The following is a 25,896-nucleotide window of genomic DNA, read 5'->3' as shown; positions in this document are numbered from 1 at the left end:
AACACTCGCTGTGTGCGGTCGGGCGTTACCTTGCTGAAATATAAGCCCAGCATAGCTTGCCACGAAGGGCAACAAAATGGGGCGTAGAGTATCGCCGGTGTATCGCTGTGCTGTTAGGGTTCCTTTTGGATAATTCCTTCATGGTGCGGCATTTCTTCTCCCTTAGGGTGTAATTGCCCTGGTGGCTCGGAGTAACAGCAGATGGTCAGAATGTCATACAAAAAACTCGAAAAGTGGAAAATGAAATACACCTGGCCGTGACAACTATGAGCAGCTGTGGATGCCACAGTGTAATGAATACATATAGCAAGTCACGTACATACGGACAGAGGTGTACTTACATCTAAAGCAATTGGCATTAGTAACTAGCCTTTACTTTCATATGTAAAGGATAGTGGGTATAAAATACAGGGAGCGCGAGGTTATCTACAAATTGTACAGTAACCATACGGCAGTTCTTAGTGTCGAAGGGCACGAAAGAGAGAGAAGTGAGACAGGTTTGTAGCCTATCCCCGATGTTATTCGAGCTGTACATAGAGCAAACAGTAACGCAAACAAAAGAAAAATTTGGAGGGGGATTAAAGTTGAGGTAGAAAAAAATATAGATTTTTGAGGTTTAGCGATGACACTGTAATTCTGTCAGCGTCAGTAAAGGATTTGGAATAGCAGTACAATGAATGGAGGATATAAGATGAATATGAACAAAAGTAAAGCAACTATACTGGAATGACTATTGTTCTTTGGAGCCCGCAGTGCAAAATATGTCTTAATGGCATGATTATTACAAATGGTAGCCAGCTACGGTGCTCTGGATTGGAATTTTGTGGAATCAAATCAGCCAGTACTGAGAGAATTATATTAGGAAATAAGTTCCTAAAAGTAGATTAGTTCTGCTATTTGGGCAGAAGATTAACTGATGATGACTGAAGCAGAAATTACATAAAACGCAGACTGGCTATAGGAAGAAAAGGCTATTTGAAAAAGAGCAGTGTGTTGGGAAGTACTTTCTGAAAGTATTTACTTAGAGGGTAGCCATGTACGAAAGTGAAAATTAGACGATTAGCTGTTCAGACAAGGAGAGAATATAAACTTTTGAAATATGGTACTAGAGAATAATTCTGACGAGTATATATGTAGATCGCATAACTAATGAAAAGGTACTGAAAAGAATTGGGAGGAAAGAAATCTGCGGCAAAACTTGATTAAAAAAATATGCATATCGATAGGAGGCATTCTGAGACAACTAGAAATTATCAGTTTAGTGTTGAAGGGAAGTGTGGGGGTAAAAAGTGTAGAGGGAGATCTAGAGATGAATACCATAATCAGCTTCAAATGGATGTAGGCTGCAGTAGTTGTAAGGAGGTGAACAGACCTACAAAGGATAGAGTAGCGTGCAGAGCTGCGTGAAACCAGTGTTCGGAAGCCTGCAGCCACTTCCATTACGTGAGATGTGTTTGAAACTTAGTGTCAGTAATATACACCTTGTCTTGGTATAGGAAACAGGATAATGGATGTTTGCCATTCGAAAATAGTTAATAAATTGTCACGCTCAATCGAGACTGTATACTACTTCAGAGAGCACAGTACAAAAAATATGATGAAGAGCAAGATATAATTTTGTTAGTGATAGGCCGTCATCAGCCACGATATTTTTTTTTCTAGTTCATGAAGCGAGGAAGATTAGGGTTTGACGACCCGTCTATATCGAGGTCATTAGACACGAAGCACAAGTTCAGAATGTTTCAAGGATGGGGAAGGAATTCGGCCGAGCAGTTTGAAAGGAACCATCCTGGCATTTCCCTGGAACGATTTAACGAAATTACGGAAAATTTTAACATGGATGGCCACGCGCTGATTTGAACCGTCGTCCTCCCGAACGTTCGTCTATTGCTCTAGCCACTGTGCCACCTCGCTCGATGCGATTCAGTTCAACGCCTTTCGGAAGTTATAATTCCATTTACAAGGGCCACATTGACGTTTTTTGGAGTTGTATCTGCTTCAGTTTATCACGTAGTAGTAAGTGAAGGCCGCAGTTCGAATACAGAGATTCATACCGTTAATTACCCTAAGCTTTTATGTTAGAGCAGGTCGTTGGTAGACAGTTAACAAAAGACAAAGTTTATCACCGAGACTCAGCATCTAATTCTTAGTTCGTTATACGTGATAAAGAAGTAACAGAATGGATCCCTTGGCCGGCCGGCGTGGCCGAGCGGTTCTAGGCACTACAGTCTGGAACCGCGCGACCGCTACGGTCGCAGGTTCGAATCCTGCCTCGGGCATGGATGTGTGTGTGATGTCCTTAGGTTAGTTAGGTTTAAGTCGTTCTAAGTTCCAGGGGACTGATGACCTCAGAAGTCAAGTCCCATAGTGCTCAGAGCCATTTGAACCACTTTTTGAATGAAACCCTTAGTGCAGTTTGGAGTGTTTTTAAAACGATCTGGTAGATTAAAATTGTGTGCCGAACCGGAAGTCATGCTCGGAAATTTGATATGAGTGGCCTGCTCTACTGTGCATAGAAGTCATAGATGTGTTTACAAACACCTGGACATTATCAATAAGACCAACGAGTCAATGCTTCTAATACAGTAGACAATGTTCAAGGTTACTACGTTTATGATGTACAGTCATCTCACTGTTCTTTACGAAATAGACATTCAACGAAGTGTCTGAACTTTCTAAGTTCTGATGTATAATGCAGAATTACCCGTATTCTCAAGTTTGGTGGCATGTGTAACGAACACATACCTATTTGGTACACCTGCTACAAAGCATTTCCCCTGAAGTAAGAGCTATTGTTCTCCATACGGTTTCAAATGCAGCCATAAGAAACATGTATTAGTCTGTCGCTAGCTTTTTATCACATTTACAGAAGAAATATGCCAACCAAGGTACAACGATTAATATAACTGATGAAATCAAAAGCTCAACGACACAGCATTTCTTAGGACTTATTTTTTTTTTTTTTTTGAGCAAAGGCATTACTGAAAGTTGAAAGATGAGCTAATGTGGAGCAGGAGGAGAAGAATGTCAGAGAAACCACTGCAGCGAACAAAAAGCCAATGTTGTGGATTTAATTTCTAATCTATCTGAAGTGTCTCGTGGACGGACGAAAGGCACGTGACACTGTTGATGTAACCTTTGCCTTGGATGTAGACGTTAAGCTCGCTGATCCCATTGCTGCCATTCAAGATGTATAGGCTATGTTGTGACACTGGTTTCCAGCCTTTCCTATCCATCATCATAATTTAACACAAGCTTGATACCAACTTAAACACACACCGACTACAGCTACCTACACTCAGCAGATACTCCTAAAACACAGCTCTTATAGAACGAGAGGAAAAAGAGACATTCAGCGGGGCGGAACAAGACTGTTTATGATTAAATGCTTCAATTCACCCTTCGAGATCTCTCATCCAACAATACATTAATACTTTATATTTGCTTCAAGGAAGCTCGAAGAGAAATGGATAAAAGTGGAAGCGAAAAATTTAAACATTTCTGAAAATTTAAAGAGCAATGGCTATTGTTATGCAGAGTACAGATCTATTGTAAAAATAAGTGGAATAAAATATTGGCAAAGTGTGTGTCAGACCACAATTCGGAACATTAAAGACTCAATCGTTTGTCGCCCTAAGACTTTTTGTTACTTACCACTTATTTCACTTCTAACAATGATTTACAGACAGGCAATGTCCAAAAGCTCCCCAGGTGCAGGGTGTCCAAAGCTAAAGTTCCTGGTTCAAACCACTGTAGAAAGAGAACCACTGCTCAGAATGACGTCAGACTTGAAGAGCGCGTTATTGACGCCGCAGTGGTAAACGTCATGGCTCAAAACAAAATTTAACGAAGATTTTACGAATACATGGCGTTGTAAGCGTCTTAACGTAAAGGAGGTCGGCTACAAACGACGGATGAATAGCAATACGAGAGCTGTAGTTTGAGTTGCATGTTACACTACCCGTACTGTGCAACGTGTATGGCTGCAATGGTTTGGCAGTCAACAGTTATGGCACTGTTAGTTAGGTAACCCCACCTAACACGCCAAGATCGTACAATATAGAATGGAAAATATCGGTTTTTAACTATCCTGACGCCAAAAATCCGGATAAATAGCAAAACGGAATCGTTTTTTAATTGTCATGGGGCCAAAAATTGTGCAAAAAGCAAAATTACATCGGTTTCTAGTCGTCGGGAGATTGGCGCAAGACATCTTCAGCATTCTGTCTGCCGTTTCTTACCACAAGTTGATATCGAGGAACAGCATGTTCCGCAACAGAACGGAGTGACACGTGGGCTATGTTCAGAACTCGTTGCGCGATGTGCGCCTTCAATTCAGCTACGTTCGTAATTGGGTCACTGAGCGGAACTTCCTTCAGATAACCCGGCAGCCAGGAGTCACACGGATTAAGATCAGGTGACCTGGACGGCCAGGCTGTAGGGAAATGACGCCTTATAATGCTAGGAGATTAGTCAGGAAGATTCAATACCCAAAGAAGTGGGATACGGAAGCACTGAGGAATGACGAGATATGCTTGAAGTTCTCTAAGGCTCTAGATACGGCAGTAAGAAATATCTCAGTAAACATGACATTTGAAGAGGAATGGGAATCTCTGAAAACGGCAGTTACAGAAGTTGGAAAGAAAACATAGGTACAAAGCAGGTAACTGCGAAGGAACCATGGCTAACAGAAGAAATACTTCAGTTGATCGATGAAAGAAGGAACTACAAAAATGTTCAGGGAAATTCAGGAATACAAAAATACAGGTCGCTGAGGAATGAAACAAATAGGAATTGTAGACAAGCTAAGACGAAATGGCTGCATGAAAAACGTGAGAAATCGAAAAAGAAATAACTGTGGAGGGACTGCCTCCGCATATAGGAAAGTCAAAAGAATATTTGGTGAAATTAAAAGCAAGAGTGATAACACCAAGAGTGCAACGGGAATTCCGCTGTTAAATGCAGAGGAGCGAGCGGATAGGTAGAAAGAGTACATTGAAGCCCTCTATGAGCGACAAGATTTGTCTGATATGATAAAAGAAGAAACAGAAGTCGATTTAGAAGAGATAGGGGATCCAATATTAGGAATAGGATTTAAGAGAGCTTGGAGGACTTAAGGACAGAATACAGAAGGGATAGATAACATTCCATCAGAATTTGTATAATCATTGGGGGAAGTGGCAACAAAACGATTATTCACGTTGGTGTGTAGAATATATGAGTCCGGTGACCTAATCTCACTTTCGGAAAAATATCTTCTCCATAATAATGAAGATTGCAAGAGCCGACAAGTGCGAGAATTTGCGCATAAACGGCTTAAGAACTCATGCACCCAAGTTGTTGATAAGAATAATATACAGAAGAATGGAAAAGAAAACTGAGGATGTGTTAGAAGACGATCAGTTTGGCTTTAGGAAAAGCAAAGAGACCAGAGAGGCAATTCTGACGTTGCGGTTGATAATATCTGAAACCAAGTTTTTAATGGCTGATGGCAATTTATTAAAAATGTGTGTTCCTGAGTATTGGACCCTTTTTTGGACCAAGGTAAATGATTTTAGGTCTTTATGTAGATTGTTCTTATTCCTAGTATTGATAGTATTTATTGAACTATTGGTTGGAAACAGAGATATATTACTTGCAACAAATTTCATTAAGGAATAAATATACTGAGAAGCAGTGGTGAGAACACAAAGTTCCTTGCAAAGGTTTCTAGATGATGTTCTTGAATTTACACCACGAATAATTCTCATCACACGCTTTTTCACCCTAAAAACTTTTGCTCGGCTTGATGACTTGCTCCATATGACATAATAGGATGAAAGTAAACAAAGTATGTAATCTTTTTGATACTTATATCTCCTATATCTGACATTCTCACGGCAAATACAAACTTGTTTTGGCGCTTAAGCAGTCCTGTGGTATGTCTTTCCCAACTGAATTTATTATCGAGTTGTAATCCCAGAAATTTAACACTGTCAACCTCTTCTATCTGCATGTCTTTCTATGTTATACACATGCTGGAAGGAAATCTCTTACAGGTTCTGAACTGCATATAGTGGGTCTTGTCAACGTTCAATGACAATGAATTAGCTTTAAACCACTTGCTAATGTCAGTGAAAATTTGATTAGCAGCTATTTCTAAATCTGTACTTGACTTGCTACTTATTGCAATGTTTGTATCATCTGCAAACAAAACAAACTTCGCATCTAGCAATGTAACAGATGAGAGGTCGTTAATGTACACAAGAAAGTGCAATGGACCCAAGATAGAACCATGAGGATACCACATGTAATTAATTGGATTGGATTGTTTTGGGGGAAGAGACCAATCAGCGATGTCATCGGTCACATTTGATTAGGGAAGGACAGGGAAGGAAGTCGGCGGTGCCCTTTCAAAGGAACCATCCCAGCATGTGCCTGGAGCGATTTAGGGAAATAACGGAAAACCTGAATCAGGATGGCCGGACGCGGGATTGAACCGTCGTCCTGCTGAATGCGAGTCCAGTGTGCTAACCACTGCGCCACCTCGCTCGGTACTGTAATTAATTCCCAGTCAGATGAAGACTGATTGCTTTCTGCACAGGTATTTCACAACAACACCCTTTGTTTCTTGTTAGATAAGACTCAAACCATTTCACAGCATTACCGCTGACATGATAATATTCTAATTTACGTAAGAGAATGCTGTGGTTCACACAGTCAAATGCTTTTGACAGGTCACAGAAAATGCCAGTAGCCTCTAATTTATTATCTAATGAATTAAGTACATTCTTACCGTAAGTGTAAATAGCTTTCTCTATATCAGAACCCTTAAGAAATCCAAACTGTGATATTATTTGCAGTCAGATGCTTAAGGAGATGCTTGAACACAACGTTTTCAAATATTTTTGAGAAAGCCGGCAAGAGTGAAATTGGTCGATAGTTTGATGGTATCTCTTTACCCCTTCTAGTAAAGAGGCTTAACTTAAACATAGTTCAGCCAGTCTGGAAATGTTCCGCTGATACGAGATTGATTACACAAATAACTTAAGATAGAACTCAACTCGCATGAGCACTCTTTGATTAACTTCGTTGATACGTTATCATACCCACTGGTATACGTAGATTTTAAGGATTTTATGATGGATGCTACTTCATTGGGAGTGTCGTTTCCATTTTACTGAAGTTATTGTTGAAGACTGGTCTCAGATACTCCATTGCACTGTTTACTGAACATGATAACCGCAAGCTGTCAGTAACAGAAATTAAGTACTTCTTTAAGAGGTTTGCAACACCACATGTACTTGTTACCAAAGTCTCATTTATTTTTAGAGCTATCTTTTCCCCTTCCTTTTTGTCCGAACCTGTCTGTGTATTCACTATATACCATACAGTTTTTATTTTGTTGCCTGATGTAAGCCTTGTTTTTTTTTTAATCTTTATACCATTCGTAAGTCTGTGTCCTACTAAGTCTCCAATAGCTTTCTTCAGAACTTGGTGAGTTTCTGCTTCGTTTTTTCCAAATATGAAATGAAAATTTATACAGAAAAAGTGCTCTATCAGGTCAGCCATCGAGTAACCGTGAACTCCCAGAAAGCCGACAGTGGAAATATGCGCACCAACAACTAACCGCCCAGTCAGCTCGCAGCAACTGTTGCACCGGCACAAAGATGTATGGAGAGACACCTGTCATGGTTTTGGAGAGCTCGTAACCGTTTCACACAAATTTAAAATTTCGGAAACGTTTGGATACTACAACGAAAGAGAAAAATGCTAAGTTGCACCGTTGTTCTTGGCCTGTGTCCTCCTGTAACTGCATGAGTAAGTCAGTTCAGACCGCAGTGGTAGGTACGGGCATAACACTTCCAGCTGAGCTAGACAACTGTGTTGTTCAATTCAACCTCTTGGTTGTAGACTGCTTTACCTTTCAGTTTAGTACGACCGTTGACGCAGTGTTACTGTGCTTTGATAATTCTGGTAAAGTGGCATGGAAGAAAGGAATATTTTTGTTGCGCCTTCACGAGTGATAAGCCCGATTATCTCGAGGATAATATAAAGCATTTGAACAATAAACAGCTTACAGTTCATTGTTGACAACCGTCTGTGTCGATTACGATTGGAAATGGAGAAACAGAGTTTCGTGCCGTTATTAAGCATTGTCATTTGAATCGTTGGACTGCCGCACAAATAAAAGTAGAATTTGATGAAGTTCACATGGACTCTGCACCATCACTGAAGACAATTTAATTTTGAATTAATGAATTTAGTCATGGTCGGATAAGCACCGAAAACGAAGGCCGCTGCGGCTGTCCAATTGACGTAACCACAAAGGACACCATTGATAAAATCTACGATAAAGTAACAGAAGACCGCCGAATAAAAATTAGTGAGATTCCTGAGAATGTTGGTATCTCAACTGAACAAGTGAATAATATCCTGAACGAACAAATGGCTAGAAAGAAGCAGTACGAGAGGTGGATGCATCTATTGCTCACAGTCGACCAAAAGCGCATCCGGCGCAGCATTTCTACACAATGCCTGGCAATTTAGTCGCAACTCGAGAGACTTTTTGCAACTATTTGTGCCTGTTGATGAAACCTGGGTCCATCATTACATACCAGAGTCAAAATGGCAGTCGAAACAATGGACAGAGGCTGGTGAAAGTGCAATGAAGATGAAAAAGACGAATTTGCACCTTGTCAGGAGATGGCCATTGTTTATTAGGGTTCTCAAGGAATAGTCTTGATAGATTATTTGGAAAAAGGCAGAACCCTGACTGGAATCTATTATGCTTCGTAGTTGGATCGTTTGAAACTTGGGTTGGCCGAAAAAGTAGAAGGCTGGCACGCAAAGAAGTGCTCTTCACCAGGATAATGCAACACGTCGCTCATCTGCAATAGCAGTGGCGAAAGTGCATGACCGGAGCTTTGAACTGGTTCCCCGTCCACCCTACTCACCAGACACAGCCCCAAATGATTTCTTCCTGGTCCCTAACTTGAACCTTTGGCTTGCTTGGAAGAAATTTTTGTCAAATGAGGAAACGACAGTCGCAGTCAACGAGTATTTTGCAGAGTTTGACTGAACGTGTAATGTTTCTTGCAGCGGTCTCTCCGCGATATTTTCAGAAATTTTATAAATTGTATAACTCAGTACATATCTCGAAATATCTCTTCTTATCTTACCGATTCCTAAACTTTAATATACGATGATTATCAATAAAAAGTAGTTTCATGCCCTATTATTCCTTGGAGCGTCCATTTACTCCATGGAATAGCTTCTCTGCTATCTGTTTTCTCTTATGAAAAGAATGAGGGAGTGCTTGCCGATTAGCCGTGAAAGAACGAAGATTTATATGTATGTATTGTTGAGCTAGTCGTCATCTTGATGAGATTCTGTATGAGAAGGAATTTAATACATGAACTAAACTGAAGTAAATGTGTTCGCGTATTATTTAACTGATTAATATTGACAGCGTCTGCCTACTACGCTGTGTTGCACGGGATCAGTGGGGAACGTCTGATTTACACTGGACGAACCTGCCGTTTTGTATGCTCAAGATATGCAGTTTATTACTTTCAATAAATAGGCAAACACGGTCTTACCAGCAGAACTACGGTCTTCCCCATGTGATCACCAAAAGTTAATAATTATTACAAATGTTTTCAGGAGATCGACTGACAATTTTCGTCACACCGAGACTTCGAAATTGCTTCACTGCCTTATGGAATTTAAGTTAAGCTCAATTTAATCAGGATAGAACAGTATTGAACTGTGTGACTGTGATAAGCCTGCTTTGTGAATGAAAATTCCCTTAATATACGCATGTTTTTACTATCCTGATCTGTGAAGCTAAATCAGGCCGGTGTGAGAGAGGTTTTTTTAAATTTTAGATCCCACAAAAAATATTAAAAACGTATTTTTCCGATGGGATGAAAAGCTGGATGATCTCTGCACGAAGTGTATATCCCTCAGAGGAGTTTACATCGCCAGGTAAGGTGAGTTGCTGACGAAACAAACCTTTTTCCTTGTTGTTTTTTTACCAGACTTGACAAACCACCCTCGCAGACGTACCCGGTGGTTCTGGTAGGCGGTGACGGCGGTGAAGCTGGTCTCCGGGAAGATGAAGGTCTTGAAGTCCTCTGTGCGGCCGTGGCTGGGCGGCTCGCCCTTGGCCGGCAGGTACAGCACGTGGAAGCGAGGCTGGTAGCGGTGCATCGAGTTCAGGATGATCTGCAGACACACGGGCAAACATACAGGTAGGCACGCGTCATTGGCGCCGCTGCCGAATGTCCACGAGAAGCTAGGCGGCGCCAGGGACTGCCCCAAGCTTAAACGTGGAGAACGAAGTAAATGTTGCAAAAACACAGTATACACTCATACAACTGTCTGCGTATCTTGTCATGCCCCTCGCGTGTGGGAGGCATAATCTCATAAACATAATAATTTCATGTAGTGCCAATATTGTGTTGATAAAAGGACCAGCAACTTAAATTAGTTATTATTTGCCAGAATGAAAAATACTCGAATTGTAGCACAAAAAGGCGATTATATGCTCGACAGAGATGAAGAAAGAAGAGATGAAGATGATGATGATGATGATGATTGGTTTGTGGGGCGCTCAACTGCGCGGTTATCAGCGCCCGTACGAATTCCCAACCTTTGCTCAGTCCAATATTGCCAGCTTCATGAATGATGATGAAATGATGCGGACAAAATAAACATCCATCCATCTCGAGGCAGGTGAAAATCCCTGACCCCACCGGGAACCGAACCCGGGACTCCGTGCCCGGGAAGCGAGAACTCGACCGCGTGTAAGAAGAGAGCTACCTTTATGCTTTATCTGGCAGCTTCAAAGATATTTGACATATTCGCGGTTTTTTACTTATTGTTACAGGTATCCGTGTCATTTAATATAATGCATCGTGTCGAGTAAAGTAAGATGATAGACATGTCATCCCCCCTCCCCCCTCCCAAGAATAAATTCACCCCCAAAAGTTTTACCCTCCCCCGCCCCACGAAAAAGCCTTATCTATTACACGTATGCTCTTCAGTCACATGATATTATACATGGTTAACTGTGGCTGGTGAATCTTCTGAATTTTGGGCACGGCGTCAGGAATTTAGCCTAAGATGCAGTTGTGCCAACACCTTGCAGCTAAGAGAGCTCACTGCGCTGGAGAAGTAGCGTTACTTCCTAAAAAAACGCCAACATGTCGAGATGTTTTGATTTAAAAGTTACTGAAGCTGCCAGATCACCCGAAAAGCTAGTTCCCTTCTTTTAAACCCGTAACTCAGCCCAGAACATATTCACCTTTTTCTGTGCTGTGACAGAAGCACCTTTCATTCTGGTTCGAAATTTTTACTCTCTCATTATTCTGACATTAGACCGCCATAGCTCGGCTACAGACGTAGATTTTTGTTGAGTCGGGCGACGACTAATCCGGTATAGGTCACTTTTATTGTCTGTCGCACCACGTTGCTTCTATCGAGGCAAAGGATAAAGCTTTCACAAAACAACAGAACGACTGTTAATTACAGGTATATGTCTACGTTCTTACAAAATTTGAACAGAACGCACAAGTTTCAAATATATAACTGGTCTGCGTAGGAAAACTCACAAAGACGTGTTTTTTGCAAGTAAAATCCTAATGAAGGTAGATTTTTGAAAGCAAGTTTTCAATTTTATCGTAAGAATGCATTCTGATTTATTTTAATCACTTTAAACCGTTTCCACGCATTAAATTCACGTAAGATCAAATTTTACGTGATACATTTACCTCGAAAACGGATACAGATTATTGGATAAGAATAATTCGTTTTGACTTTATCCTATTACCCACCTTACTGCAACATTTGAATCGATTCCTATACGATAAAAGCATAGAAGTGGAGCTCTTCGAACTCCCCCCAGGAAACACAAATTGTTTGAATGTTTTTGCACATAAAATCTGAGCGGTGCACTATAATTGGTGCAGTTAGTTGAGCATTAATTTCAGCCCCATTTTGCATACGTAATAAATCGATTCGTACAATTTGGCTAGGCACCACCCCTGGTTCATCATTCAAATCTAGGTCAATAGACTGTAACAGAGCTACAGCAAGTCAGATGTTCCATTGGCTGCACAAATGGCCCCTGGTCAGGGCTTCCGCGCCGTAACGAGTCAGGTTTCTATCAAGCTGCGTACAGTTTCTTGATGGTGAGTAGTTCCGAACTCTAACGTCAATTCTCAAACCTGTGCCTGCATATCATATGTTGGAGCATAATTCCACGGGTATACTTGCATGACATCTACATAACAAATATGGCCATTTCACATTTGTTATATCGATCTGCATTATGAAGATGCCATGCAAGTACATCAGCGGAATTTAGCTCTGTTGTTGTTGTGGTCTTCAGTCCTGAGACTGGTTTGATGCAGCTCTCCATGCTACTCTATCCTGTGCAAGCTTCTTCATCTCCCAGTATCTACTGCAACCTACATCCTTCTGAATCTGCTTAGTGTATTCATCTCTTGGTCTCCCTCTACGATTTTTACCCTCCACAATGCCCTCCAATGCCAAATTTGTGATCCCTTGATGCCTCAAAACATGTCCTACCAACCGATCCCTTCTTCTAGTCAAGTTGTGCCACAAACTTCTCTTCTCCCCAATCCTATTCAACACCTCCTCATTAGTTACGTGATCTACCCACCTTATCTTCAGCATTCTTCTGTAGCACCACATTTCGAAAGCTTCTATTCTCTTCTTGTCCAAACTAGTTATCGTCCATGTTTCACTTCCATACATGGCTACACTCCATACAAATACCTTCAGAAACGACTTCCTGACACTTAAATCTATACTCGATGTTAACAAATTCCTCTTCTTGAGAAACGCTTTCCTTGCCATTGCCAGTCTACATTTTATATCCTCTCTACTTCGACCATCATCGGTTATTTTACTCCCTAAATAGCAAAACTCCTTTACTTCTTTAAGTTTCTCATTTCCTAATCTAATTCCCTCAGCATCACCCGACTTAATTTGACTACATTCCATTATCCTCGTTTTACTTATGTTGATGTTCATCTTATATCCTCCTTTCAAGACACTGTCCATTCCGTTCAACTGCTCTTCCAAGTCCTTTGCTGTCTCTGACAGAATTACAATGTCATCGGCGAACCTCAAAGTTTTTACTTCTTCTCCATGAATTTTAATACCTACTCCGAATTTTTCTTTTGTTTCCTTTACTGCTTGCTCAATATACGGATTGAATAACATCGGGGAGAGGCTACAACCCTGTCTTACTCCTTTCCCAACCACTGCTTCCCTTTCATGCCCCTCGACTCTTATCACTGCCATCTGGTTTCTGTACAAACTGTAAATAGTCTTTCGCTCCCTGTATTTTACCCCTGCCATCTTCAGAATTTGAAAGAGAGTATTCCAGTTAACATTGTCAAAAGCTTTCTCTAAGTCTACAAATGCTAGAAACGTAGGTTTGCCTTTTCTTAATCTTTCTTCTAAGATCAGTCGTAAGGTCAGTATTGCCTCACGTGTTCCAACATTTCTACGGAATCCGAACTGATCTTCCCCGAGGTCGGCTTCTACCAGTTTTTCCATTCGTCTGTAAAGAATTCGCGTTAGTATTTTGCAGCTGTGACTTATTAAACTGATAGTTCGGTAATTTTCACATCTGTCAACACCTGCTTTCTTTGGGATTGGAATTATTATATTCTTTTTGAAGTCTGAGGGTATTTCGCCTGTCTCATACATCGTGCTCACCAGATGGTAGAGTTTTGTCATGACTGGCTCTCCCGAGGCCATCAGTAGTTCAAATGGAATGTTGTCTACTCCCGGGGCCTTGTTTCGACTCAGGTCTTTCAGTGCTCTGTCAAACTCTTCACGCAGTATCTTATCTCCCATTTCGTCCTCATCTACATCCTCTTCCATTTCCATAATATTGTCCTCAAGTACATCGCCCTTGTACAAACCCTCTATATACTCCTTCCACCTTTCTGCCTTCCCTTCTTTGCTTAGAACTGGGTTGCCATCTGAGCTCTTGATATTCATACAAGTGGTTCTCTTCTCTCCAAAGGTCTCTTTAATTTTCCTGTAGGCAGTATCTATCTTACCCCTAGTGAGACAAGCCTCTACATCCTTACATTTGTCCTCTAGCCATCCCTGCTTAGCCATTTTTCACTTCCTGTCGATATCATTTTTGAGACGTTTGTATTCCTTTTTGCCTGCTTCATTTACTGCATTTTTATATTTTCTCCTTTCATCGATTAAATTCAATATTTCTTCTGTTACCCAAGGATTTCTATTAGCCCTCGTCTTTTTACCAACTTGATCCTCTGCTGCCTTCACTACTTCATCCCTCAGAGCTACCCATTCTTCTTCTACTGTATTTCTTTCCCCCATTCCTGTCAATTGTTCCCTTATGCTCTCCCTGAAACTCTCTACAACCTCTGGTTCTTTCAGTTTATCCAGGTCCCATCTCCTTAAATTCCCACCTTTTTGCAGTTTCTTCAGTTTCAATCTGCAGTTCATAACCAATAGATTGTGGTCAGAGTCCACATCTGCCCCAGGAAATGTCTTACAATTTAAAACTTGGTTCCTAAATCTCTGTCTTACCATTATATAATCTATCTGATACCTTTTAGTATCTCCAGGATTCTTCCAGGTATACAACCTTCTTTTATGATTCTTGAACCAAGTGTTGGCTATGATTAAGTTATGCTCTGTGCAAAATTCTACAAGGCGGCTTCCTCTTTCATTCCTTCCCCCCAATCCATATTCACCTACTATGTTTCCTTCTCTCCCTTTTCCTACTGACGAATTCCAGTCACCCATAACTATTAAATTTTCGTCTCCCTTCACTACCTGAATAATTTCTTTTATCTCGTCATACATTTCATCTATTTCTTCATCATCTGCAGAGGTAGTTGGCATATAAACTTGTACTACTGTAGTAGGCATGGGCTTTGTGTCTATCTTGGCCACAATAATGCGTTCACTATGCTGTTTGTAGTAGCTTACCCGCATTCCTATTTTTTATTCATTATTAAACCTACTCCTGCATTACCCCTATTTGATTTTGTGTTTATAACCCTGTAATCACCTGACCAAAAGTCTTGTTCCTCCTGCCACCGAACTTCACTAATTCCCACTATATCTAACTTTAACCTATCCATTTCCCTTTTTAAATTTTCTAACCTACCTGCCCGATTAAGGGATCTGACATTCCACGCTCCGATCCGTAGAACGCCAGTTTTCTTTCTCCTGATAACGACGTCCTCCTGAGTAGTCCCCGCCCGGAGATCCGAATGGGGGACTATTTTACCTCCGGAATATTTTACCCAAGAGGACGCCATCATCATTTAATCATACAGTAGAGCTGCATGTCCTCGGGAAAAATTTAGCTCTAAGGCACACTTAACATGCAGGTAGCTGTTTCAGAGTCAACGTTAACGTTTGAAATTACTAATCACCAAGAAATTTTATACATTTGTGACAGAAACTTGAATGAATAATAATAGTAATTTCATGCAATAATACTTCATAGAAATTGATTAGAAAATTATTACAATGTCGTAACATACAACAAATAGTCTCTGCGGTTATATACTTGTATTAACTTGTATTGCAATTCTTAGTTACGATAAACTAAAATAGTAACATTTTACCATAAGACATAACTGTAGTTTAGTAACAAACTATCGTATCTTAGCTGGACAATATCCTTGCTTCACTGGGCAGAATACAGGTACGGTCAATAAAAATTGAGATAACAAATGTACCACAACCTGCTGTCGCACCTAGACAGCATTTCTGAAGTCGATGATGGTAACAAAAAAGTTTATGGTCATAGCTACAACAAGGTGTAATTTAAAAACTGAGATGGAACTTATTAAAAAATACAACCGCATTTAGGTGCTTGGAAAAATGTCTGATGAACACAGTTCTCTCTTGTAAATTATTTATTCACAACCGGCTTCGGTCATGGACTGTCTTCATACTGGGAAAATATATTTTGCAAAGGCAACATCACACAATATTCAAACTTTTAACCGTGTAATACAGAACACTGATGACTCTAAAAACGTAAGAAAAGTAAGTACTCAGTATTGCAGCACTGGTCCATACAACAACAACAAATAGACTTCTTGCTATCTGAGCCAGTCCTGTAATGCTGAGTTCTTACTTTTCTTACGTTTTTCGAGTCAAAAGTGTTCTTTTTTTCATGGTTAAAAGCATTAATGTCATATGATGTTGCCTTTGCAAAAGATGTCTTTCCACTGAAAAGATAGTCCACGACCGAAACCCGTTGTGAATAAAGAATTTACAAGACAGCACTGTGTTCGTCATGCATTCTTTCCATACATATTGATGCTGTTAATAGCTGTAGTTGGTTGTCACTCTGACAGCGGATGTCAGGATGTCCAAGACTTACAGGACAATGTAAGGGATCTAAAGGTCATAACTAACCCTCTCCACCCAGTATTACGGAATGGCAATATCTCCGAAGGTGCAGGAAAGTAACTGTAAACGAGTTTTACGGAGAGCACTGTACCACATGCGGCAGAGCTGTAGACACTGAAAAGGGAAATGATAGCAAGGCTTGACGCAGCGGAAGTGGGTCTGTTGGAGAAAGGCATCAAACTGACGATAAAATAAAATGTCTGACAACAAAACCGCAGCTTACCGTGCGAGGGTATGTATGACTGGAGTTGCAAATCTCTACGCCCGGTAGAACGGCCTTCAGACTGCATAGGTGTTGTCCTTATTTAGTGTTACTACTAGGCCCGGATGGGTACACACAGTGATTCAGGAGGAAAGGTACACTATGCGATCAAAAGTATCCGGACACCACCAAAAAAATACGTTTCTCATACTAGGTGCATTGCGCTGCCACCTACTGCTAGGTACTCCATATCAGCGACTTCAGTAGTCATTAGACATCGTGAAAGAGCAGAATGGGGAACTCCGCGGAATTCACGGACCTCGAATCTGGTCAGGTGATTGGGTGTCACTTGTGTCATACGTCTGTACGCGAGATTTCCACACTCCCAAACATCCCTAAGTCCATTGTTTCCGATGTGATAGTGAAGTGGAAAAGTGAAGGGACAAGTACAGCACAAAAGCGTACAGGCAGACTTCGTCTGTTGAATGACAGAGACCACAGTTGAAGAGGGTCGTAATGTGTAATAGGCAGACTTCTATCATCACACAGGAATTCCAAACTGCATCGGGATCCGCTGCAAGTACTGTGACAGTTAGGCGGGAGGTGAGAAAACTTGGATTTCGTGGTCGAGCGGCTGCTCATAGGCCACACATCAGGCCGGTAAATGCCAAACGACGCATCGCTTGATGTAAGGAGAGTAAACGTTGGACGATTGAACAGTGGAAAAACGTTGTGTGGAGTGACGAATCACGGTACACAATGTGGCGATCCGATGGCAGGGTGTGGGTATGGCGAATGCCCAGTGAACGTCACCTGCCAATGTGTGTAGTGCCAACAGTAAAATTCGGAGGCTGTAGCGTTATGGTGTGGTCGTATTTTTAATGAAAGGGGCTTTCACCTCTTGTTTTTCGTGGCACTATCACAGCACAGGCCTACATTGATGTTTTAAGCACCTTCTTGCTTCCCACTGTTGAAGAGCAATTCAGGGATGGCGATTGCATGTTTCAACACGATCGAGCACCTGTTCATAATGCACTGCCTGTGGCGGAGTTGTTACACGACAAGAACATCCCTATAACGGACTGACCTGCACAGAGTCCTGACCTGAATCCTATAGAACACCTTCGGGATGTTTTGCAACGCCGACTTCGTGCCAGGCCTCGCCGACCGACATCGATACCTCTCCTCAGTGCAGCTCTCCGTGAAGAATGGGCAGCCGTTCCCCAAGAAACCTTCCAGCACCTGACTGAACGTATGCCTGCGAGAGTGAAAGCTGTCATCAAGGCTTAGGGTGGGCCAATACCACATTGAATTCCTGCATTACCGATGGAGGGCGCCACGAACTTTTAAGTGATTTTCAGCCAGGTGTTCCTACAAAAAAGGTCCTATTCATTTTTTTGTCTATAACTAATGGTTTGTGCGAAGAGAGCGCGAGAATGTAGAAAAACTCGCTCGACGCGCATGCGCTGTAGCTTACTTAGTTTTTGTAGGCCAATTTGAGGTACCATATTGAGGTAGCAAGTTGAGACGAACAGTTTGATACTACCTCAAATTGCCTACAAAACCTCTAAGCTACAGTGTACGCGCGTCGAGCGAGTTTTTCAACATTCTCGCCCTCTCTTCGAACAAACCATTAGTTCTATAGAAAAAAATGTATACGACCTTTTTTTTGTAGGAAATGTAATATAGTTTAATTTTGTACTGCGACACGTTTCCGCTGGAGGGTGAGGTTTTCGAGTTATTCAATAAAAACATACAAAAGTGATATTAAATGTTTTCTGTCTCGGAAACCATTCGGAATAGGGTATACGTCCATATGAAGTTTCTTGTTCAGAATCAGTAATACTGTCAACCCTCAAAGCATGTACCTTTCCTACTTGCTCACCCAGAATGTGAGGGGAGCGAATATCGTCGGATGTTGAGTGATGTTTACGAAGGACACTGAGATGCCGCGTTCTCGCATGAGACGACATCACCACCACCTGACACACTTTGAAAGGAGCCTCGCTGCCGATCTCTATCTAGCCGGCTGGTCGACGCGTGCTGTATCCAGATTTCTTGGACATTCGTATCTGATGGTGGTCCGATGTTGGACTGCATGGGAACGTGGGGGCAGACACTCTCGAAATCAAAGTTCTGGTCGAGTATATCTGACCATCACGAGGGAGGATCGCCGCATTTGCGCATCCCATCCGAGAACACGACACGTAAAGGACTCCCTGGTACATTCTGTGCCATCCAACAGTGTTGGTTAGAGGCTGGCAGGAGCTGGACCAGGGAGTTAGCAACCCATGGGCAGTCTGTCATTAACATTGTAACACAAACGGATACGTCTGGAGCGGGGCCGTGACTGGAAAGCGTGGACTGCTCATGAATGGTGTGGCGTTGTCTTCGGCGATGAACAGCGGTTCCGTACTGCCCTCGATGACCATGATGGCGACCTGTGGAGAGGTCCCATTCTTCTGGCGTTTTGGAGAGGCGGTGTTAGTCCTGGCGTCGTGGTGTCGGAAGCAATCGGGTATGACTGCAGGTCGCAGCTGGTGGTGATTGAGTGAACTCTGGCGTCAAAAAGGTACTTTGGGGACGGCCCGCTGCCTTATGTGTTACCTCTAATGCTACAGTATCGTGGAGCCATTTTTCAACAGAACAATGCTCTTCCGCATATTGATCGTTTCTCTGTCTATCTTTAAGGACAGTTTGCCTGATATAGAGGTACTCCGTGCCCAACAAGGCCCCAAGAAGACAGACCTTCTGTGAGACCGGATCGGTCCATGTGATTGTATTCAGGGTATCAAGTACGTTACAACAGTTGTTGGCCGGCTTGTCTCAAGAGATGATGCAACTTTCCAAACCCAATCGGTGCATGCATCCAGGACAGAGGCAGTGCAACGTCGTATTCATAAGTGGGCTCATATTGCCAAGGTCTTTGTAGATCTGACTCAATTTTGTAATGACGAGAATAGTATAACATATCCTCTTAACCGGTGCCATTTCGTTTCCTCCTCTTCTTCTAGGTGCTTCACCTGTTTTATAAAGTAGCCTGCTGATGAAGTGGAGAATGGCTGCGACATTTTCTTTTGGCTCGTCTAGGGGTAGACTACGTTAGTGTGGTGGGGGGATACCTATATGTAAAGACACGTGCCTGTCGACAAACAAAACAATTAATTGTTGTTGTTGTGGTCTTCAGTCCTGAGACTGGTTTGATGCAGCTCTCCATGCTACTCTATCCTGTGCAAGCTGCTTCATCTCCCAGTACCTACTGCAACCTACATCCTTCTGAATCTGTTTAGTGTATTCTTCTCTTGGTCTCCCTCTACGATTTTTACCCTCCACGCTGCCCTCCAATACCAAATTGGTGAGCCCCTGGTGCTTCGGAACATGTCCTACCAACCGATCCCTTCTTCTAGTCAAGTAGTGCCACAAACTTCTCTTCTCCCCAATTCTGTTCAATACTTCCTCACTAGTTATGTGGTCTACCCATCTAATGTTCAGCATTCTTCTGTAGCACCACATTTCAAAAGCTTCTATTGTCTTTTTGTCTACACTATTTATCGTCCATGCTTCACTTCCATACACGGCTACACTCCATGCAAATACTTCCAGAAACGATTTCCTGACAGTTAAATCTGTACTCAATGTTAACAAATTTCTCTTCTTCACAAACGCTTTCCTTGCCATTGCAGTCTATATTTTATATCCTCTCTAGTTCGACAATCATCAGTTGTATTGCTCCCCAAATAACAAAACTCATTTACTGCTTTAAGTGTCTCATTCCCTAATCTAATTCCCTCAGCATCACCTGCCTTAATTCCACTACATTCCATTATCCTCGTTTTGCTTTTGTTGATGTTCATCTTATACCCTTATGCCCTCCTTTCAAGACACTGTCCATTCCGCTCAGCTGTTCTTCCAGGTCCTTTGCTGTCTCTCTCAGAATTACAATGTCATTGGCGAACCTCAAAATTTTATATTTCTTCTCCGTGGATTTTAATACCTGCTCCGAATTTGTCTTTTCTTTTGTTTCCTTTACTGCTTGCTCGATACACAGAGCCGGCCGATGTGGCCGAGCGGTTCTAGGCGCTACAGTGTGGAACCGCGCGACCGCTACGGTCGCAGGTTCGAATGCTGCCTCGGGCATGGTTGTGTGTGATGCCTTAGGTTAGTTAGGTTTAAGTAGTTCTAAGTCCCAAGGGACTGAGGACCTCAGATGTTAAGTCCCATAGTGCTCAGACCCATTTGAACCAATATACAGATTGAATAACGTCGGGGATAGGCTGCAACCCTGTCTTACTCCCTTCCCAACCACTGCTTCTCTTTCATGTCCCTCGACTCGTATAACTGCCATCTGGTTTCTGTACAAAGAGTAAATAACCTTTCGCTCCCTGTATTTTACCCCTGCCACCTGCAGAATTTGAAAGAGAATATTCCAGTCATCATTGTCAAAAGCTTTCTCTAAGTATACAAATGCTAGAAACGTAGGTTTGCCTTTCCTTAATCTGTTTTACAAGATAAGTCATGTCGTTAGTATTGCCTCAAGTGTTCCAATATTTCTACGGAATCCAAACTGATCTTCCCCGAGACCGGCTTCTACCAGTTTTTCCATTGGTCTGTAAAGAATTCCTTTTAGTATTTTGCAGCCGTGAGTTATTAAGCTGACAGTTCGGTAAATTCCACATATGTCAACACCTGCTTTCTTTCTGATTGGAACTATTATATTCTTCTTGAAGTCTGAGCGTATTTCGGCTGTCTCATACATCTTGCTCACCAGATGGTAGAGTTCTGTCAGGACTGGCTCTCCCAAGTTGTAATGGAATGTTGTCTACTCCTGGGGCCTTGTTAATTACGTAACTTTATTAATTTCCAGGCGATAATTAAAATTTTATCAGTACCCCTACAAGCTATTCAGTGAGTTCACAAGCGATAGCAGAGTTCATCAACGCTCTGCTAGAAAAGCGCGTCAGACACGGGAACGTTCGTGCACTCAGCCCGCGTGTAGGCGGGCTGGGTTGCGGGTAGCCGAGTAGGCGGCGGGAGGCGCCGAGAAACTGACACCGCGCGGCGCAGCGGGTGGCCCACTCAGGGGCTGCTCGAGAGAGTGTCGGACAGCAGCGGCGCTGTCAGGCGCCGGTAATGCGCCGGGAGTGCCTGCGGCTGAGGGCGCAGGGCGGGGGGCGGGGGGCGGCTACTGCAGGGCTCAAGGGCCGCTGCTGGCCGGCGTTCCGACGCGCTGCTCTCCTCTGCTCCCGGCCTCACTGTCCTCCTCCTACTCCTTCACTATTTTTCACCTTTCCCTTTCTTCCCTCCTTCCAAATTCTCATTCAGGTCCGTCTCTTTTTACACTACTGACCATTAAAATTGCTACACCACGAAGATGACGTGCTACACACGCGAAATCTAACCGACAGGAAGAAGATGCTGTGATATGCAAATGATTAGCTTTTCAGAGCACTCACACAAGGCTGGCGCCGGTGGCGACACCCACAACGTGCACACATGAGGAAAGTTTCCAACCGATATCTCATGCGCAAACAGCAGTTGATCGGCGTTGCCTGGTGAAACGTCGTTGTGATGCCTCGTGTAAGCAGCAGAAATGCGTACCATCACGCTTCCGACTTTGGTAAAGGTCGGATTGTAGCCTAGTTCGATTGCGGTTTATCGTATCGCGACATTGCCGCTCCCATTGTTCGAGATCCAATGACTGTTAGCACAATATGGAATCGGTGGGTTCAGGGGTGTAATACGGAACGCCGTGCTCGATGCGAACGGCCTCGTATCACTAGCAGTCGAGATGACAGGCGTCTTATCCCCATGGCTGTAACGGATCGTGCAGCAACGTCTCGATCCATGAGTCAACAGATGGGGACGTTTGCAAGGCAACAACAATCTCCACGAACAGTTTGACGACGTTAGCAGCAGCTCGGACTATCAGCTCGGAAACCGTGGCTGCGGTTACCCTTGACGCTGCACCAGAGATAGGAGCGACTGCGATGGTGTACTCGACGACGAACTTGGGTGCACGAATGGCAAAACGTCATTTTCTCGGATGAATGCAGGTTATGTTTACAGCATCATGATGGTCACATGCGTGTTTGGCGACATCTCGGTGAACGCACATAGGAAGCGTGTATACGTCATCGCCATACTGGCGTATCACCCGCCGTGATGGTATGGGGAGCCATTGGTTACAGTCTCGGTCACCTCTTGTTCGCATTCACGGCTCTTTGAACAGTGGACGTTACATTTCAGATGTGTTACGACCGGTGGGTCTACCCTTCATTCGATCCCAGCGAAACCCTACAGTTTAGCACGATAATGCACGACCGCATGTTGCAGGTCCTGTACGGGCCTTTCTGGATACAGAAAATATTCGACTTCTGCCTGGCTAGCACATTCTCCAGATCTCTCACCAATTGAAAACGTCTGGTCAATGGTGGCCGAGCAACTGGCCAGTAACTACTCTTGATGAACTGTGGTATCGTGTTGAAGCTGCATGGGCAGCTGTACCTGTAAACACCATCCCAGCTTTGTTTGACTCAATGCCCAGGCGTATCAAGGCCGTTATTAAGGCCAGAACAGAGTTGGTTGTTCTGGGTACTGATTTCTCAGGATCTATGCACCCAAATTGCGTGAAAATGTAATCACATGCCAGTTCTAGTATAATATATTTGTCCAATGAATATCCATTTATCATCTGCATTTCTTCTTGGTGTAACAATTTTAATGACCAGTAGTGTATTTCTTCTCCATCGCTCTGATTTCTTTCCAACTTTCGCTTCGACTGTCCGTTAGTGTTTGCCTCCTGTAGCCACTGCTTTCTCTGCGTCTAGACGATAACTCTGCCACATCAAATGTAAGTGCTCGGGCGAACGTGCTCGACACCACTTTCAAAGTGCGGGGCGTCTGAAAAAGCTGTATCCGATTTCACGGAGATGTGTCTTATGCAAGAACGAGGAAAGAAAGTTGGAGTGAATTTGAAATTAACTGAATGGAAACTAAAACTTTATGTTGGTACCAGCTGTAAGCAGTACATGACATCGCCGGCAGGGGTCTATATGGTGCAGCTAACTCTCTTGTTCGCTCGCGGAGAGTACGGCACTGCACGTCGTACAATTCAAAGAAGTAGGCGATAGCACCAGCAGCTTAAAGACACTGATGTTTAAGTAACTGAAAATCCACAGGTCGCCCCGCTGTGTCCGTTCAAGTCGTGGAGTACACACATTTGTGAGAGATACGTTAGTAAAAGCTTTGATCCTAAATGTAATTGTAAAAGGTGTCCAAGTTTTGTACGCTGAGGTGACAAAAACCGCGGGGTACCTCCTGGTACCGCGCCGTGCGGCGTAGTGCAGCAACTATGCGGGGGATGGACTCGGTAAGCCGTTGGAAGTCCTCTGCAGAAACGTTCAGCCACGTTGCCTCTACTGCGTCCATAATTGCGAAAGTGTTTCCGGTGCAGGATTTTGTGCACGAAGTGATCTACCGATCGTGCTCGACTGGACTCACGTCGGGCGCTCGAACTGTTCAGAATGTTCTTCAAACCGACCGCGAAGAATTTTGGCCAGGTGATATGCCGCATTGTGTTCCATAAAAATTCAATCGTTCTTCGGGAACATGACATCCGTGAATGGCTCCAAATGGTCTCCAGGCGGCCGAACATAACCATTTAGAATCAATTATAGGTTCAGACGGATCAGAGGACCCAGTCTATTCCACGTGAACGGAGCCCACACCATAATGGTGCCACGAGCACCTCGCACAGTGCACTATTGACAATTCTGAGTCCGTGGCTTCGTGGCGTCTGCGCCACGCTCTGGCGCTACAGTCAGCTCTTGCCGACTGACGTCGGGACTCGTGTGGCCAGGGCACGGTTCTCCAGCCGTCTGCGATGCAACCGAAGTGTTCACGAGCCAGGAGAGATGTCGCAGGTGATGTGCTGCTAACGAAGGCGCTCGCGTCTGTCGCCTGCTGCCACAGCCCATGAACGCCACATTTCGCCACACTGCCCTGACGGATGTACAGGGTGTTTCAAAAATGACCGGTATATTTGAAACGGTAATAAAAACTAAACGAGCAGCGATAGAAATACACCGTTCGTTGCAATATGCTTGGGACAACAGTACATTTTCAGACAGACAAACTTTCGAAATTACAGTAGTTACAATTGTCAACAACAGATGGCGCTGCGGTCTGGGAAACTCTATAGTACGATATTTTCCACATATCCACCATGCGTAGCAATAATATGGCGTAGTCTCCGAATGAAATTACCCGAAACCTTTGACAACGCGTCTGGCGGAATGGCTTCACATGCAGATGAGATGTACTGCTTCAGCTGTTCAATTGTTTCTGGATTCTGGCGGTACACCTGGTGTTTCAAGTGTCCCCACAGAAAGAAGTCACAGGGGTTCATGTCTGGCGAATAGGGAGGCCAATCCACGCCGCCTCCTGTATGTTTCGGATAGCCCAAAGCAATCACACGATCATCGAAATATTCATTCAGGAAATTAAAGACGTCGGCCGTGCGATGTGGCCGGGCACCATCTTGCATAAACCACGAGGTGTTCGCAGTGTCGTCTAAGGCAGTTTGTACCGCCACAAATTCACGAAGAATGTCCAGATAGCGTGATGCAGTAATCGTTTCGGATCTGAAAAATGGACCATTGATTCCTTTGGAAGAAATGGCGGCCCGGACCAGTACTTTTTGAGGATGCAGGGACGATGGGACTGCAACATGGGGCTTTTCGGTTCCCCATATGCGCCAGTTCTGTTTATTGACGAAGCCGTCCAGGTAAAAATAAGCTTCGTCAGTAAACCAAATGCTGCCCACATGTATATCGCCGTCATCAATCCTGTGCACTATATCGTTAGCGAATGTCTCTCGTGCAGCAATGGTAGCGGCGCTGAGGGGTTGCCGTGTTTGAATTTTGTACGGATAGAGGTGTAAACTCTGGCGCACGAGACGATACGTGGACGTTGGCGTCATTTGGACTGCAGCTGCAACACGGCGAACGGAAACCCGAGGCCGCTGTCGGATCACCTGCTGCACTAGCTGCGCGTTGCCCTCTGTGGTTGCCGTACGTGGTCGCCCTACCTTTCCAGCACGTTCATCCGTCACGTTCCCAGTCCGTTGAAATTTTTCAAACAGATCCTTTATTGTATCGCTTTTCGGTCCTTTGGTTACATTAAACCTCCGTTGAAAACTTCGTCTTGTTGCAACAACACTGTGTCCTAGGCGGTGGAATTCCAATACCAGAAAAATC

The 25,896-nt window shown here is 43.3% G+C and overlaps 1 protein-coding gene across 1 annotated transcript in view; it reads right to left on the bottom strand.

The window, feature by feature from the left end:
* LOC126100691 (T-box transcription factor TBX1-like) overlaps positions 1-25,896 on the bottom strand; it is a 196,820-nt gene that overhangs the window by 31,959 nt on the left and 138,965 nt on the right. The window contains exon 5 of the mRNA XM_049911307.1: positions 10,051-10,209. Coding sequence (XP_049767264.1) covers positions 10,051-10,209 — 159 coding nt within the window. The remainder of the gene's footprint in view (positions 1-10,050; positions 10,210-25,896) is intronic.

Source organism: Schistocerca cancellata, chromosome 9 (assembly GCF_023864275.1).
Source record: "Schistocerca cancellata isolate TAMUIC-IGC-003103 chromosome 9, iqSchCanc2.1, whole genome shotgun sequence".
Lineage (NCBI taxonomy): Eukaryota > Metazoa > Arthropoda > Insecta > Orthoptera > Acrididae > Schistocerca > Schistocerca cancellata.
This window is presented reverse-complemented; position numbering and strand designations above follow the sequence as displayed.